We start from the raw sequence: 17,922 nt of genomic DNA, 5'->3' as shown, positions 1-17,922 counted from the left end.
TCAGGCCAACAGGCCTGCCCCTCCCCAAGCCATCTTTGTCACATCACTGAAATGTGATGTTCTGTTATCCTTGCTAAGTGGTTAGATGAACACCTGTCCCATCAGGAAGGGACAAAGATAGCTGCGGGGAGCACATAAACTAGAGACAAAACCTCTCCAAGCAAACTCTCTTCTCAAGAAATTGTACTTATTAAGCTGTATGAGGTTTGTCTCTGAAACATATGCCTAGTCAGAAAGCCTGAGCTCATTTCAGGGCTGGAAATTGAACCTGGGGCTTCAAGTTCACAAAATCTTGGTGAAAATCACTCACAGTAAGCATGCAGAAAGGAAACAGTAGCCTTTTGCCAAAAAGGGGCTGGAACAAAAGGTCTTTATTTTACAAGTCTGGGAGAGTTCATTTTATTTCATTAAGAAGCCCTAGATTTTGTTTTCACTTCATGATACATGTTGATAGGTGTGCCTGGGGAGCTGTTCTCCCAAAGGACGACACTCTCTTTTCATACGCTCCATAAATATGAAGCCATTACAATGGCCCCCTTGAGGGAGAGATAGGATTCTGGGTTGAGAAAACAGGTAATCAGATGCCGAAGAAGAAAGGTAGAAGGCAGCAGGGCAGGTTGCCAGAAAGTGGTGGGAAACAAGATAGGGGCTTGTTTACTGGAACGAAGGTATAGTCGGGGACTTGGGCTGCAGAAACAAGGTGAACCCAGTTTCTGGTACAAAGCTGTATGTTCAGAGTTGGGCAAGCCACAAGCTGATTTAGGGCTGAGCCACCCAGCCCCCTACATGTGGTCTCTTGAATTCCTGAAGATTAGCAAGAGGACTCTTCTGGCTGATATGTCCTCTCCCTAGAATGGTGAACTCTCCCTACCTGGTGAACTCATGCATTCTTTAAGACTCGGCTCAGTTGTCCAAGGGGACGTTTCGTGCCCTGTAACACTTAGGGCTACGGATTTCAAGCTTGGCAACCTTCTCCCTCTTGATTCGTAAGCCGAGCTAATTGCAACCCTCCTTCGGGCCCCATGGCATTGTGTGCGTGTTACTTTTCATTGTGATTGTTATTGTACGAAAGCATTATATCACATGGGTTTGGAACGTGAACTTTGAAGTCTGAGAGGCCTTAGTTCGAATCATGGCTCCACCACTTCCTACCTGTAGGGCTTAGAGAAGATGACTTGACATCACCATCTCTGTTTCCCCATCTGTAAAATGGGCTCATAATTTGCTACCTGTGGCGTCTGGTTGTACTGAAGATTCAGTGAAATGATTGTTGAGAATGAAATGAGACAAAACATGGAAGGCGCTTAGCGCCTGGCGAGCCATAAGCAAGAGCTCAGGAGATTGTAGCTGGCCCACTGCAGCTGCCCCTTTCAGGAAGCTCCCATTACCTCAGCTGACAGGGATAAAGTACCTGTAGAAGCAAAGAGAGAAAGCAACTGGCACCATCACCACCTAGTTGAACCGGAAGTTCCTTCAGGATGCAGCCATTGAGTTGCCTGGCCTGGAAGGAAGAGCGCTCAACCCCAGAGAGGCTCCTTATGTGGGACAAGCAGTGGACTAACCAAGCCTGTGATCCCTCAGAGGGAGTGACAGAGAAACAATGGAGGCAGAGGGAGGCAGGAAGCAGAAGCCACCAGTCAGAGAAAGAAGGGCAAGTCCGCAGCGGGAGCTGAGCGCACAGAAGCAAGCGAGTCACTGCCCCGAGGGCCACAAAGCCTGGGTCCTGCTGCCAAGGCCACTGGAGGTCTGGGATCTTACACTCAAAGCCTAGTCGTGGCCCCCACCCCGCCGCCACACAGCATTTAATTCCAGAGAATGGGTTTTTATTAACAATTGTTAATATTTGAGTGTTTCCCATATATTACTTAGTTTAATCCTTTCAAGACCCCCCAAACCATGACATGAGTGCAACCATGACATCCATTTTAGAAGACACACAAAGAAGCTGATGATCGTGCCCATAAGGCCATACAGCTAATAAATGGTTAGAGGAGGGAGTCCCTATCTGGACCTTTCCAGTTCCAAAGCCTGTTTCCCCCAAGCCCCACGTTCTCCTCCGTGTCTGAGTCCTTCACTTTCCTTCCCCACAAACTAGCCGTCCTCAGTCTTCCTTAATCTCACTTATAAGATAAACCCTTGTAGGGAAAAATATAAAGGATTTATTCTCTCTCTGGAACTCCCCTTGATGATTCAACATGAGAGGTGGAATTTTTCCAATGATTTTGCCATCACGGTGATAAAATCATCCACGGTCCTTTTCAGTTTCATTTATTTATCCAACATCCTGTCCTCATTGAGGGGGAAGAGCGTGGAGGACAGATGCCAAAGAACTTTCATGATGGTGTGCAGCTAACACCAGGCTCCCTGAGCCACGCCAGTTTCTCTTCCAGGAGCTGACCTGTGAGCTGTCTTGGGGTGTTAGGTCTCTTCATGCATTATTCATCAAGCAAAGCTCCAAACTTGAGAAAAACTTCTGTGCCTCATCTGGGCCGCTCACCCACCCAGAGCTTCGACTTTCCCCGCCAGCCTCATCATTAGGAGATTTTGAAAACAGAGGAGAATAGTGAAGGACTCCCCTCCCCTCCTTACAAGGGGCTGTCGGAGCTCTCCAGGGAGCCAGGACTAAAGCCCAGGGAAGGGGGTGGGGAGAGGCCTAGAATACTCTCATTTGCATGAAAAAAAGTCCAAGGTTAAGTGCTTTGGCTTCCCGCCAAGAGAAAACCCTGGCCTGGAAGGATGACAAGAAAGAAGTGGGGTGTGAGTGAAATTTGGCTGGTGGGTGCCTGGCAAGGTGGGCGTGGGGCCCTCACAACTCAAGTCTGAGACCCAGGGCGGCTGTCAGCATTCCATTATGTACTTCTCACTCAGTCGACTTCTACTTTCAGCCCTCAAAGCTCACCTGGGCTGTGTTTTGAAGCTGAGGTATTACGAGCTCCCAGAACACATGTCCAAGAATGATCAACACAGATAAAGCTGGTTTTGTAGCTGGAATCCATTTCGGATTTCTCTTGAATTTACCGTCCAACACACAAAAACTTCCTGTTAAGAGATTTTAACTGCATGTATGCCTACATTCATATCCATGAGTATTTGTACATACACGTAGACATACGTATGTGTTACAGACTTCTTTTAAAAGGAAAAAAAAAAGCACAACCGTTTCCTAGTTCTTCAAAATCCTCTCTGCTTTTGGGGATGCTAAATGAAGACATGACATCATGCTGAGGGAGGGAAAGAAATCTAAAAACACCAATTTCTGTACTATTTTTCAGGTTTTACATTGAAAGCATATCGTTTTTAAAGGATAAAACCACCGTGGAGCTGTTTTTCCTGAACGCCAAGTCCTGTGTGCACAAGGTAAGATGCCCCAATTGTTACATTCAGTGAATGACCCCAGACAGACTGGAGTGTGGGGGGGAGACAAATGGTATTGCCTAGATTTTTCTGTCCAAAGAAAAATGGCCACAATCTTTTCCACGGCTGTTAAAAAAATATAAAAATTTTTAAACAAAAGGCAGCTCTTCTCAAATTCTAAGAAAGACAGCCACCTGCAAGGGACTCACACTCACAGACAACTACCATGGCCTTAAAGGCAGCTCATACTCCACACAGAATATTCCAGAAAGACGCAAAGATGGAGCAGTCAGATTGGGATTGAAATCTCAAAAAAGTCATCCTGGAAATCTTGTTTCATAGAGTTTCCCCTACCTCTCCCATAATTCCAAACCAATCTTACTTAGGGGCCTCTGCTCAGAGCCACGTGTTTTAAAGCCAGTGTCTCAGGGGCACCTGGGTGGCTCAGTGGGTTGAGTCTCTGCCTTCGGCTTAGGTCAGGATCCCAGGGTCCTGGGATCGAGCCCCAAGTGGGGCTCTCTGCTCGGTGGGAAGCCTTCTTCCTGCCCCAACCCCTACCTGCCTCTCTGCCTACTTGTGATCTCTGTCAAATACATAAATAAAATCTTTTTAAAAATAACAAAAATAAAATAAAGCAGTCTCTCAGTAATCTGTGGTGATGGACTGGTTTTTTGCTATATTGTTTTTTATTTGTATCCAGTCTTTGGAGGATACATTGCTTTTGTAAAATGCAGTGAACATGAATTGCTAGAGAAATGATCCCATGCCTGGATATCAGATTGCTCTAAAGCATTCTCGATTTTGACCTTGCCCCCTTGCAGACTATCCTTGCCTTCAAGGCCTCTATACCGTCCCCCTCAAACCACACCCTTGGCCAAGGCAGGGAGCCTGTGAATCTAGAGATGTTCATCTGGAGAGAACTTCTCTATTCTAGGTTATAGTCTCAGTGTCCAGGATCTCAGAGCCCATGCCCATTTCCAGGGCCTTCCAGGGCCCAGAAGGTGGGAGCCCCTTCTATCCAGATACATCACCCTAAATCTGAGGGGTGCCCAGGATGCCTGGCCTAGAAAGACAATGGGAGCAGACTATATATGGGTTAGGGAACCTACATTGGTACATTTCCCATAGGTCCCAAAATGTTAAGGGTGGCTCCCTGAACACACACACACACACACAGAGCTTTAATCGATTGAAGACTCAGACTGGGCATGGTTTTTGTTGGATTTTTTTAAAACAGTTGTATTGAGAAATAATTGACTGTACATGTTTAAAGTATACAGTTTTGTAAGTTTTAACATGTATAGAAGCCATGAAATGATCGCCAAAATCAAGAAAGCGCATATACCCAGCAACTGTACATCTGCATTTTCTCACAATGGAGCAGTTTACATTTTCTAGAGTTGTGTATAGACCGAATCCTGCAGTAGATAATGTTTTTTGTTTTCTTTTTTTTGAAAGATTTTATTTATTTATTAGAGAGAGAGCAAGAGTAGGGGGAAGGGGTAGAGCGAGAGGGAGAAGCAGACTCCCCACTGAGCAGGGAGCCCAATGCGGGGCTCTATCCCAGGACCCTGAGATCATGACCTGAGCCAAAGGCAGACATTTAACCAACTGAGCCACCCAGGTGCTCCATCTTTATGTCTTCTTTTGATAAGCATAATTATTTTGAGATTCATCTATGCTGTTGCATGTATCAGTGGCCCATTCCTTTTTACTCTTCAAGTATTCCGTTGTATGGAGGTACCTTAAATTGTTTTTCAATTCCCCTGTGGGGTTTTTTCCCCCATTTTTTTCTAGCTTTACTGAGATATCATTAACATATAACACCCTGTAAATTTAAGGAGTGCAATAGAATGATTCGATACATATATATGTTGCAAAATGATCCACTCACCTGTTGATGCGCATTTGGGTTGTACCAGTTTGGGGACTATTACAAATAAAAATGCACTGAACATTCATGTACAAGTCATTGTATATACACATACTTTCTTTTTTCTTGGGTAAATGAAGCAAAATGGCTAGGTCCTATGGTAGATATGCTTAATTTTTTAAGGTATTGCCAAAATGTTTTCCAAAGTGGTCTTCAAAAATCAGTTGTTCATATATGCAAGAGTTTATTTCTAGACTATTTTGTATTTTGTTTCATTGATCTATTTGTTAGCCTTTTTTCCAATAACATACTGTTTTGACTATTACAGCTTTAGAATGTCTTGAAATCAGAACAGACTCTAGATTGTTCTTTTTCAGCATTGTTTTGTTTATTCTATTTTTTGCATTTCCATATAAATGTTAGAATCAATCTGTCAATTTCAAAAAGCAGAACAAAACAAAACAAAACAAAAACAAAAAAACACCTGCTGAGACTTTCATTAGGATTGCACTGAATCTATAGATCAATGTGGAAAGAACTGACAACTTAGCAATATGGACAGACCCAGGACACAGAATATAATCTCCATTTATTTCAGTCATCTTCTAATTTCTCTCAGGAGTGTTTATAGTTTTCAGCCTACAGGTCTTTTGTCAGATTTGTCCCTAAATCTTCTGTATTATTTGATGTAATTGTGAATGGTATCTTTCTATTTCAATTTCTGAGTGTTCATTACTAGTATATAAAAATACAATTTGTTTTTGTATATTGCTCGTGAATCCTGCAACCTTCCTAAACTCACTCATCATTTTTGGTAGCTTTTTTGTAGATTCCATCGGATTTTCTTTATAGATGTTCATGACATCTGCTAATAAAGATAGTTTTAGCCTATCTTTATTAGTCTGCCTGTTTTTTTTATTAGTTGTCAAGTTTGTAGACATAGTTGTTCAAAACATTTCCTTATCTCCCTCTTAACATGTGGTCTACAGTGCTGTTACCTCTTTTATCCTGATATTAATAACTGGTGCCTTTCTCTCTCTTTTTTTTTTCTAATTAGTCTGGCTAAAAGTTGGTCGCTTTTGAGCTTCTCAAAGAACCAGCTTTTGGTTTGAGTGATTTTCTCTGTTTTTCTGGTTTCTATTTCATTGACTTCTGCTATGATCTTTATTATCTTTATCTTTTATCTTTATTATTTCTTTTCTTCCTTTTTCTTTGGGCTTCATTTGTTCTTCTTATTCTAGTTCCTTAAGATAGAAACTGAGATCACTGTTTAGAGATGTTCTTTTCTAATACAGGCATTTAGTAGATAAAATTTCCCCTTGAGTACTGATTTAGTAGTATCCCACAAATTCTCACATGTTGTGTTTTCATTTTTATTTACTTCAAAAGATTTCAAAATTCCTCTTTTGAATATCTTCAATGGCCTCTTGTTATTTAGAAGAATGCGGGTTTGGTTTCCAGATATTTGGGGATTTTTTTTTTTTTTTAGAGGTCTTATTTATTTCTAATATGATACCACTGTGGTCAAGGAACACACTTTGTAGGAATTAAATCCTTTTAAATTTATTGAGGCTTGTTTTATGGCCCAGAATATGTTCCATCTTGGTAAATGATCCATGTATACTTGGGAAGAATGTGTATTTTGCTGTCACTGTGTGGAATGTTCTGTGAATTTTATCACTGCTTTTGATTATGAGGGGCATTGGTATAGCTTTCTTTATGGTTCTTATGATGGGTGTTTATTGAGCATCTCGGACTTGTGGGTTTATAGTTTTCATCAATTTTGGAAATATCTTAACCATTATTTTTTAAGGTTTTATTTATTTCTTAGAAAGAGAGAGAGAGCAGAAACGGGAGAGGGAGAAGGAGAAGCAGAGACTCCGCTGAGCAGGGACCCTCACTGGACACGGGACTCTATCCCAGGACCCTAAGAGCAGAGCCTGACCCAAAGTTTGACACTTAATGGACTGAGCTGCCCCAGAGCCCCTATCTTAGCCATTTATTAATTTATTTCCAATTTAATCCCACTATAGTCAGAGAACACACTTTGAATGAATTAAATCCTATTTAATTTATTGAGACTAGTTTCATGACCCAGAATATACTATAGTTTTAATTAGGTAGACTTGGTTGGTAGTATCGTTCAAGTCTACTATATTTTGCAGATTGTCTGTCTGCTTCTTGTATCCGGTATCGACAGAGGGATACTGAAATCTCCAGCTTTTACTGTGAATATTTCTATTTATTTTTGCAAGTTGACCTAATTAAAATATTAGTTTTGTTTCATGCATTTCAAAGCTCTGTTATTAGGGCATAAATATTTAGAATTGCTGGGTCCTCTTGATTATCACTGTAAAATGAACCTCTTTATCCTGGTAATATTCTTTTTTCTGAAGTCTGCTTTGTTTGATAGTAATGTAATCACTTCAAGTTTCTTCAATTCATTGTTATCATGGTAAATCTTTTCTCATCTTTCTGAACTATTTGTATCCGTATATTTGAAGCACACGTTTTGAAAACATTAATTGCATCTTGATTTTTTTTAAAGATTTTATTTATTTATTTGACAGAGAGAGAGATCACAAGTAGGCAGAGAAGCAGGCAGAGAGAGAGAGGGGGAAGCAGGCTCCCCGCTGAGCAGAGAGCCCGATGTGGGGTTCGATCCCAGGACCTGAGATCATGACCTGAGCCGAAGACAGAGGCTTAACCCACTGAGGCACCCAGGCACCCTGCATCTTGATTTTTTAATGCATTTGGCAATCATTGTATTTTAACTGGCTATATATATACTACTTACATGTAGTATGATTTTTGACATGGTTAAGTTGAGGTCTGTCATCTTCCTATTTGTTTTCTGTTTGTCTCATCTGTTATTTTTTCCTCTCTCTGTCTTCTTTTGGATTTATTGTGTATTGTAGGATTCCATTTTACCTCTTTTGTTGGAATATTAGCCATAACTCTTTGTTTTATTCTTTCCATGGTTGCTTTAGGGTTTATAGTATACATTTTTTTAAGATTTATTTATTTCTTATTTTAGAGGGGGGTGGTGGCGAGGGAGGAGCAGAGACAGAGGGAAAGAGAATCTCAAGCAGACTCCCCACTGGGCAGAGCTTGACATGGGGCTCGATCCCACGACACCGAGATCATGACCTAAGCTGAAATCAAGAGTCTGAAGCTTAAGTGACTGAGCCAACCAGGTGCCTCTGGAGTATACACCTGTAACTTATTACATCTACCTTCAAGTGGTATAATACCATTTCACGTATAGCGCAAGAACCTTACAATAGTGTATTTCTCTCTGCCCCATCAGCCTTTATGCTGTCAGTGCCGTACATTTTACTTTTTTTTTTTCTTTTTAAGATTTTTATTTATTTGACAGACAGATCACAAGTAGGCAGAGAGGCAGGCAGAGAGAGAGAGGAGGAGAAGGAGGCAGGCTCCCTGCTGAGCAGAGAGTCCGATGTGAGGCTCGATCCCAGGATCCTGAGATCATGACCTGAGCCGAAGGCAAAGGCTTTAACCACTGAGCCACCCAGGCGCCCGCGTACATTTTACTTTTTGATGTTTTATAGGTGCACACAATATTGTTGGTTTTGTGTAAACACTTGATATTTCTGCCTGCTTTTAAGATTTTCTTTTCATCAATGCTTTTGATTATGAGGTGCTGCAGTATAGTTTTCTTCATGTTTCTTGATATTGGTATTTTTTGAGCATCTTGGGCCTGTGAGTTTATAATTTTCATCAGTTTTTGAAATATCTCCATGATTTTATCTTCAAATATTTTTTCCTATTCCCACCCATGCCTCCTTTGCAAACTCCAGTTACACATATACTGGACAATCTGAAGTTATCCCACAGCCCAGTGATGCTCTCTTCTTTTTATTTAGTTATTTTTGTGTGTATGCTTTATTTTAGATAGTTTCTATTGCTCTATCTTCAATTTTATATCTTTTCTTTTGCAGTCTAATCTGCCATTGGTCTCATCCAGTATATTAAGTTTTTATCTTTAGAAGTTTGATTGGGATCATTTTTATATCTTCCACGTGGCTACTTAATTTTTTGAACATATGAGATACAGTTATAATAATTGTTTCAAAGCCTTTCTCTACTTATTCTAATATCTGTGTCAGTTCTGGTAGGTTTTGACGGATTCATTTTTTTCTCCTCATTATGGGTCATGTTTTCCTGCCTACTTTTTGCTTGCCTGATAATATTTGAATGAATGCTGGATAGTGTTTAATTTAAATTTGGGGCACTGCCTATTTTTATATTCCTGTAAATATTCTTGATATTGTTTTGGAATAAAATATAATTACTTAGATGCATTTTGACTTTTTTCAAGTCTTAGTTTTATGATTTATTAGGCTGACCTAGAACAGTGCTCACTCTAGAACCAATTATTCCCCATTACTGAGGCAAGACCTTCCTAATGGTCTACTCAATGCCCCATGAATTATGAGTTTTTTCTGTGGGATCCAGCTCTGTGTGAGGACCAGGCACTCTTCCCTTTCATCTTCTTGGATAGTTTTTCTCCAGCCTTGGGCAGCCTCTTTCCATGCACGCAATGATCAGTACTCTGTATATCTTCAGGATTCTCTCTGTGAAGCTCTCCTTTCTCTGGCACTCTGTTCTGCAAATTCTATCCATTTTGGTCTCCCCAGTCTCTCAGCTCTGTCTCCTCCACTCAAGAGAGTGTACCTTGCTCCATCTGTGTAACACCTTCTCAGCCCGGGAACATTCTCATGGCAGTAAGTGGGGGCAGTCACAGGGTTCACCTCATTCAAAGTTCACTGTCCTTTGTTGCCTTTTATTCACAATTTTGAAAACTTTTGTTTCATATTTCTTGGCTGGTTTTTTAGGTGTTGTTTTTTTTTTTTTTATATATGGTTCTGTTTGTTTGTTTATTTGTTTGTATATGGTGAGAAGGTAAATCCAGTCCCTGTTAACTCATCTTGGCTAGAAACAGAAGTATTCAAATCAGAGTTTTTGGTTAAATCTATGGAGAAAGGAAAATGTCTTTAGCACCAAAGACTTTAACATAGCCTGTCTTTGTTGGGACTTGAGCTTCCCTAAGAACTCCAAGAGTTGACTGATAAGTAGATACCTATAGAGCAAATGCAGCATTTCCTGAGTCAGGAGAAAACATTTCGTAAACCACCGTTGGTCATTATCTCCTATGTGGAGAAGTTCAATTACCCCTTGTTATATTTTTCACTACCTAGCTGGCTGTGGGCCAATGAAACAGTTTCCTTGATTGCTTCTTTGCTCTGTTGCTATGTAAAGACAGATACAGGGAAAAAAAAAATTTTTTTTAAGATTTTATTTATTTATTTGACAGAGAGAAATCATAAGTAGGCAGAGAGGCAGGCAGAGAGAGAGGACGAAGCAGGCTCCCTGCTGAGCAGAAAGCCCAATGTGGGGCTTGAACCCAGGACCTGGGATCATGACCTGAGCCGAAGGCAGGGGCTTAACCCACTGAGCCACCCAGGCACCCCACAAGGAAAATTTTAACTCATGATATTTCTCTTGTAGCTTTGTATGCCAAATTCTGTTGGTCTTGAGGAAGTACTGAAAAGTGGAGTTCGTTTAACTTCTACTTCTTCTTATGAACGTCAGTTCTTGAGACATCCTTTCTAAATGGAAAGGGATTTTGTGACTTGTCAAAGAATTTAGAACTTTTACAAAATAAGTATTGTTAGGCACTATGACCTATGAATATTTTTGCAATATTTTTTTAAATTCAGTTGTAAGAATTTAGAGTTGAATAATACGTTACATGTTAATAAAAAATAAAACTTTTTTTTTAATTTTAAAAAAGAATTTAGAGTTGAATATTTTCTATCTAAGTAATACGCAGATGACTAGTAACAAACGGTCCCAAGAGATGTTATAAGATCCTGTAAGTGATAACAGGATCACATAGCTATGTGGTAAAGCAGCTTTTGAGTAATTTCTAAGATATATGATAATTTAAGAACATCACACACAGGGAATAACATCTGAATCATGGACCCAGGAGTCAGTACGTTTTATGAGAACATAGTCTCGGCTATAGAACACACGTGGGTGGATTACTGATTGGTGAAAATCCATCACTGACGTGATAGCTCCTGTTAATTTAGGGCCCAATGCTGGATATGAGGGTAAATGGGGCTTCCTTCTACACTGTGCCGAGGACATGCTACCTGGCAATGATGTGTTTAGCACCTCTAGTCACCCGCTACCCACACTTCTTTCTCCCTGCCAGATAGCTGTCCCTGTCTTCCAGCTCCTTCATTCCACTGAAGACAGAAACATATCCAGGCAAGAAAAGAGAGCTCTTATTTCCAGATACTGACAAAGCCACAATATCTTTTTGTATGCTTTGTTAGAAAGAAATACGACTTGTGATAAAATCTCATACTCTGGATAGCTATGTAAATGTGGGTTTTTGTTTAAAAAATTCACCCTTCTGAGTATAACGTTTGAAACACTGGGTGGTTCCCAGTGGTTTTGTAAATGTCATTGCCCATGCGAGGAAGTCTTTGGTAGCTTTCTTTTGAAAGACATACTGGACCTCATTTTTGAGTTTGGGTATCCCAGGAGAGTCTGAAAAAGGAAGAGAGAATTTTCACTTTTGTTTACTCCAAAGCAAATCCCCATGTACATAGTGTGGTAGGAATTGGGCATTCAATGAATTGTTGTACACTAACACAATAAATGAATGGATACTGTTGACGATGAACACTTGTTCCCCGTGAAGTCTAGAGATAAACAAAACAGTTTGTCTGTTGTATCACATGACTAGTATTAACTCTGAAATGTATATAAACTTACTGAGAAACTAAACATCTAAAATGCTTAAAAAATTTCATTTTCCTGGTATTCCTGAATATCATTTAGCAATGCTATGGTAACTCTAATTACAATTTTCAGCAAAGGAGTAAGAATGATCCTATAACGGAGAAAATTGAATGTATAGTCCAACTTTTATTTTAAAAAGTTAAAAGTGTATTAGATTGTTCTCCAGTTATTGTAGATATCAATTAAATGTCAACAGTAATCTTACAGAAAACTAGTTATGGTCAACGTCAATTACAAAGCCATCAACATATAGGCCAAAGTCAACCATGGCTAGAGCTGAGTACATAAGAGAGTATTTATCTAGCAGTTCTTTCCTTTTTGTGCCTGCTACCTGCCAGCACTGTTTGAGGCTGTTTATAACTGGGAATGCTCCGAGGATTTCTTGATTTTTCTCCTTGACTTGCTGAGCTATTTTTTCCCATTTCAAAATGATCTGGTGAGATCGGAGCAGCGTTTCTCATTGTGTGACCTTTGACTACTTTTATCAGATTTGCAACCAGTGATCATTTTTAATGAGCAACCTTTTGCCTTCTTGCCTCTCTCCAGACCACGGAATCAGAACTGAGGTGAGAGATGGATATTAGCCTTTTCAACAAGTTTCTTTGGTGATTTTCCTGAGCACTTTAGTTGAAGAACCACTGGGTTTTCTGTGTGTTAAACAGGCAGAATATTTAAATATGGGTTGAACCTAGCTTTGTGACATACAAATCAAGGTCCAGAGACGGATCTAGAAAGATGCCTTTTCATTTTTCCTCTTCTTTCCTGGCAGTTAAAACAGGAAAGGCATTTCCCTCTTAAGAACAGGAGGGCAGGGGCACCTGGGTGGCTCAGTGGGTTAAGCCTCTGCCTTCGGCTCAGGTCATGATCTCAGGGTCCTGGGATCGAGCCCCTCATCGGGCTCTCTGCTCAGCGGTGAGCCTGCTTCCCTCTCTCTCTGCCTGCCTCTCTGCCTACTTGTGATCTCTCTCTCTCTCTCTCTCTGTCAAATGAATAAAAATTAAAAAAAAAAAAAGAACAGGAGGGCAGAAGAAGATATGAAATTGCTTTCCAGCTCTGAAACTAATTGGAAGGACAGAAACGTCTGCAGAGCCTTTTCTGTACATTTGTGTGTGTGTGTGTGTGTGTGTGTGTGCCAGAACTATGCTAAGTGATACACATTTCACTGCATTTGATTCTCACTCTAGTCCACGAAGAAGAAAATGTGTGATCCCCTTTTTAAAAATATAAGAACAGCAGCCCAAGCGGGTTAAGTCGTTTGCTTAACATCACAGAGTGACTAAAGGTGGGAAAAGTATCCTTAGAAAATTATACCATCAAGGTGCTATGGCCCATAAAAGCACCTCTCATTTGTCTCTGCTTTTCTTTGATCATTGCTCCAGGGAAATAAAAATGTCCTCCCTAATTTAAACCTCAGGGGCTATTGTTACAGGGTGGGTAGGTCACAGCCCCTAACGAGTACTGAATATGTACAATTTGCGAGGTGCTTACTACGTATATTCATTCATTTAGTTCTCCAAACCTTACCTAAGTTCTGTTATTATCCCCCATTTTACAGGTGGGAATACTGAGGTAGACAGGTTAAGTATACAGAAGGTAATATAGCTAATAAGTGGAGGAGCCAAGATTCATCCCAGGCAGTGTAAATGCCAGAATCTAGGACTTTAACCACTAAATACACTGCTTCTGGGTGTATGAGGGTTATCTACTCCCTTCCCCATGGGGGAGGTGGATCTGAGGCATCTGAAGTTTAAGCTCCTTCTTTCCCTTATTCTCACCTGTGATGCACATACTCATGGTCTTAGCGCACGGTAGTATAGTTGCCTCCGGACACCAGGAGCCAAATGGGGGACAAAGCACTCATCTCCTTTCTGCCGCACATGAGCACTCATGGAGGAACAGAACTTACCAGAAAGCTACCAACTGTCCTGTGTGGGTCAAGTGTTCCCCGGGAGAGTGCTCTTGTCTGAGTTGCTGGTCAGGTGAGGGCTCTTGAACCTGTTTGGCTTCCTCGGTGAGAATGCAGAGGGGCACACCTTGCCTTTGCAAAACAACCACCTGTGCCAGGTGGCGATGATGTGGAAATTCCGAAACTGATACTGGGGAACCCTGGCAGAGCTCAGTGTGTGGGCAGCGGTCCACCTTGGGCAGCCTGTTGCCTGCGAGGAGAAGCCTGAATGCCCAAAACGGGACTTCGGGCATGGCCCCGGTTACCATTTCTGGAGGCATCCGTGACCACATCTGACTTTAGTAATCAATGCACAATTATGACCACCACCCCTTTTTCAAAACCAGTGATTTGAAGACATACTTAGGAAATTAAAATAACGTTGGCCACCTTGTCTACTGTGTATAGAATTTTTTTAAGGGAAAGGCAGGAAAAGGCAAAGCAAGTGGGGTGCAGGGGAAGATCATGGCCTGGGGTGAGGAGGATGAGGATGACAGCTCGACCTCCTGAGAGCTCCCCGGGCAGCTTATTTAATCCTCTCAACAACGGATAGTGTTTTTTATTATTGCTTTCACAAACGAGGAGATGGAAACATAAATAAGTTAAATAATTTGGCCATGGCTAAATTGCTCATTAGTAATGAAGCAATCACTAGGCAGCCTAGATCCAGAAAGCAGAGTATTTGCCTTTCATTCATTTGTTCATTCATTCATGCATTCATTCATTCAGTCAGTAAAAATTTACTGCATTCCTGTTGAGGGCCAGCATTTCTGAGGAGTGCTGCGTTATCAGCATTCTAGCACAAGGACCTTCCCATGGCCTGTCCTAAGTCTTAAGGATTATTTCATTTGTACATTTGCGTGTGGATGTGTGTTGTGTTAAATTTAAAGGCAATACATGTGATGAGACTTTCTAGCACATAATATTTCTGAAAGATGCCAGGGACCCTGGAAAGACTGAGCATACCCAGAATTCATTGATGCATTTTGTTACTTCTCCATAATACTATAAAAAGCAGTGTGAGACATCTTCCTCACAAGAAATCTCACAAACAGAATTAGGCATTTGTGATCACACACACGTACGAATACTGTACTTTAAATCTACAGCTCAGGGTGCCTGGGTGGTACAGTTGGTTCAACATCGGACTCTCAGCTTTGGCTCAGGTCGTGATCTCAGGGTGTTGAGATTGAGTCCTGAGTAGGGCTCTTCGATCAGTGTAGAGTCTGCTTGAGATTCTCTGACGCTCTCGCCCCTCCCCCTCCCTCCACTACACACAAAGTCTCTCCCTCAAATAAATAAATGAGTCTTTTTTTTTTTTAAGATTTTATTTATCAGAGAGAGAGAGTGAGAGAGAGCATGAGAGGGGAGAAGGTCAGAGGGAGGAGCAGACTCCCCATGGAGCTGGGAGCCCGATGCGGGACTCGATCCCAGGTAAATGAGTCTTTAAAAAAGATCTGCAGCTCAAGAATCTTATCTCATGATCTTAAGCTATTTTCTTACCAGAAAGAGTTTAAGAAACTTTGAATATTAGACCACTTTTGGAAATTCACCACATGCAGTGAACATGTTCAAGACTTTGAAAAGTTCTTCACTATGCAAACATGTGATTTGTTTAGCCCAATATTGTCCAAACTTCCTTGAATATGAAAGTTTCCTTTCAAGCAACACTTACTAATGGACTGCTGACCACACTTGTGAAATGCCGTCGTGAACATATACTATCCCGTTAAATAATAAAGCGGTAAGTGACAACTGTGAGCCTCCTGGGTATTAATGAGCCTGTGTTAGATCTGACCACAGGAGAGAACCTAGATCTATTCTGATTCTTTAAACAAAACATCTCTGGAATCAATCAAGAGATGTTGACCTGGGTGTTAAGCCAGTTACGACTGCCTCTGCTCTAGGCTGAGCAGGAAGATACAACCAACCAAAAAGGACCAGACATGGGCTCAGGAATGCCCTAACAGATTTCACTATGCTCCCTTTTCTTTTCTCAAAAGCTCTCATCTCTTTGTACCTGGAATAAATGTAGAAACACAGAAGAACCGAGCATTAGTGACTATTAGAAATATGTTATTGCAAGACTAGCCAATCATACTTATTCTTATCCTCCCTCCAGACCCCTTTCTTCACTGAGAGCTTGTTAGATGTGCCCTTTCATTAGGAGACTTGGCGAGAGCCTCAGCCCAGCATCCCTAAAACACGCTCTTATCCCTGCTCAGAGGGATGGGGCATATGGCATAACTGAATTCTGTTTGTGTTTGTGTGTGTGAAGCTGGAGGCGCCAAAGCTCTTTTCAAAGCCCCTGTGGCTTTCGAGGGCAGTCTGGCCACTTTCATTAAAAGTAAGAATATATCTTTGCACCCAGCTGTCCACCAGCTTTGGGAATTATCTCATGGACGGTGTTACTGAAATATGAAAAGATAAATATAAAAAGACCTTAAATAATTGTTTCTAGTGGTAGGAAACTGGAAACTGCCTAAAATACACTTCAACAGGGATTGGTTAAATGAAGGACAAATCATTGATGTGATAAGATACTGTGTGGCCATCATAGAATAGCACATTTCCAACAGACAAGGAAGTGTGTCCAAACTACCTTGTCTCGTTTAAAAAGAATCAAGTTATGGAACTGTGAATATACTGTGATTGTTGTTAAGTTTATTATTTACTTTTATGTATATACAATGGGGGTTACACATAGGGAAAAACAGAAAAAAGTATGGCACAGCCTAAATATCTATTATCTCTGGGAGTGAGGTTATGGAACTTTAGCTCCCTAAGTCATGCTTTTATAATTTTTTTGAGCAAGAAGCTTGAATTATTTTGAATCAGAAAAATAAAGACAAAAGCAATCAGTGTAGTTACTGAACTTTACCTCTTTAAAGCTGTATGAGAATAAAAACATTTTGCTCATCACTTTCCCTCTATCAGAAAAACACTCAGTCAGTCACCTTCCTCACCTGGCAAAGCTAATGGAAGTTGAAGATTCCTAATTGTTTCATCTAGAAAAGCAAAAGGTCTACTCTTAAAGACAATGGGCAGAATGGCTTTTTCCCCAATTGTAAAAGTAATAATTGTCCATTGTAGAAAATGCAGAAAAATACAAAAAAAATTAAAAAAGGAATTGATTCATGTGCCTAATACTGGAGATTTGATTGTATTATTCTGCCATATTTCTTTCTTTTGAGCATGATTTTTTCTTGGTTGAGATCCCTTGTCGCCTACATTTTACATTTTGTTAGACTGTCAACTTTTTTTGTATGTTTAGGCTGCTTTAACCTTATCTGGTCCACTTTGCTTCCTCTGTTCTCTTTGTTCTTATGTTTAGAGAGTTAAGTGTACTGCTTGGGGAAGGAGCCCAGGGATACTTCGCCATTGCACTTTTTTTTTTTTTTAATTTAACATATAATGTATTTTATCCCCAGGGGTACAGGCCTGTGAATAGCCAGGTTTACACACTTCACAGCACTCACCATAGCACATACCCTCCCCAATGTCCATAACCAACCACCCTCTCCATACCCCCCACCCCCCAGCAACCCTTAGTTTGTTTTGTGAGATTAAGAGTCTCTTATGGTTTGTCTCCCTCCCAATCCCATCTTGTTTCATTTATTCTTTTCCTACCCCCCAAACCCCCCACGTTACATCTCCACTTCCTCATATCAGGGAGATCATATGATAGCTATCTTTCTCCGATTGACTTATTTCGCTCAGCATAATACCCTCTAGTTCCATCCACGTCGTCGCAAATGGCAAGATTTCATTTCTTTTGATGGCTCCGTTGCACATTTTTATTTCGTTAATATAAACTGATACGTGGAAGATGGGAGCCAGGTGTTCTTTACGTCGGAATCTCTAGGACCTCTATCTCAAGTAAAAGGGTGCTAAATGGACGAGTAAG

At 40.8% G+C, this 17,922-nt stretch overlaps 1 protein-coding gene across 1 annotated transcript in view; it reads left to right on the top strand.

The window, feature by feature from the left end:
- LOC111143974 (FERM domain containing 4B) overlaps nucleotides 1-17,922 on the top strand; it is a 174,354-nt gene that overhangs the window by 71,764 nt on the left and 84,668 nt on the right. The window contains exon 5 of the mRNA XM_022498014.1: nucleotides 3,273-3,357. Within this exon, the coding sequence (XP_022353722.1) occupies nucleotides 3,273-3,357 (85 nt within the window). The remainder of the gene's footprint in view (nucleotides 1-3,272; nucleotides 3,358-17,922) is intronic.

The sequence above is a fragment of the Enhydra lutris genome, unplaced genomic scaffold, assembly GCF_002288905.1.
Source record: "Enhydra lutris kenyoni isolate GAN:26980312 unplaced genomic scaffold, ASM228890v2 scaffoldscaffold10, whole genome shotgun sequence".
Taxonomy (NCBI): domain Eukaryota; kingdom Metazoa; phylum Chordata; class Mammalia; order Carnivora; family Mustelidae; genus Enhydra; species Enhydra lutris.
Note: the sequence above shows the minus strand (reverse complement) of the source record. Positions and strands in the feature narration are given on the sequence as shown.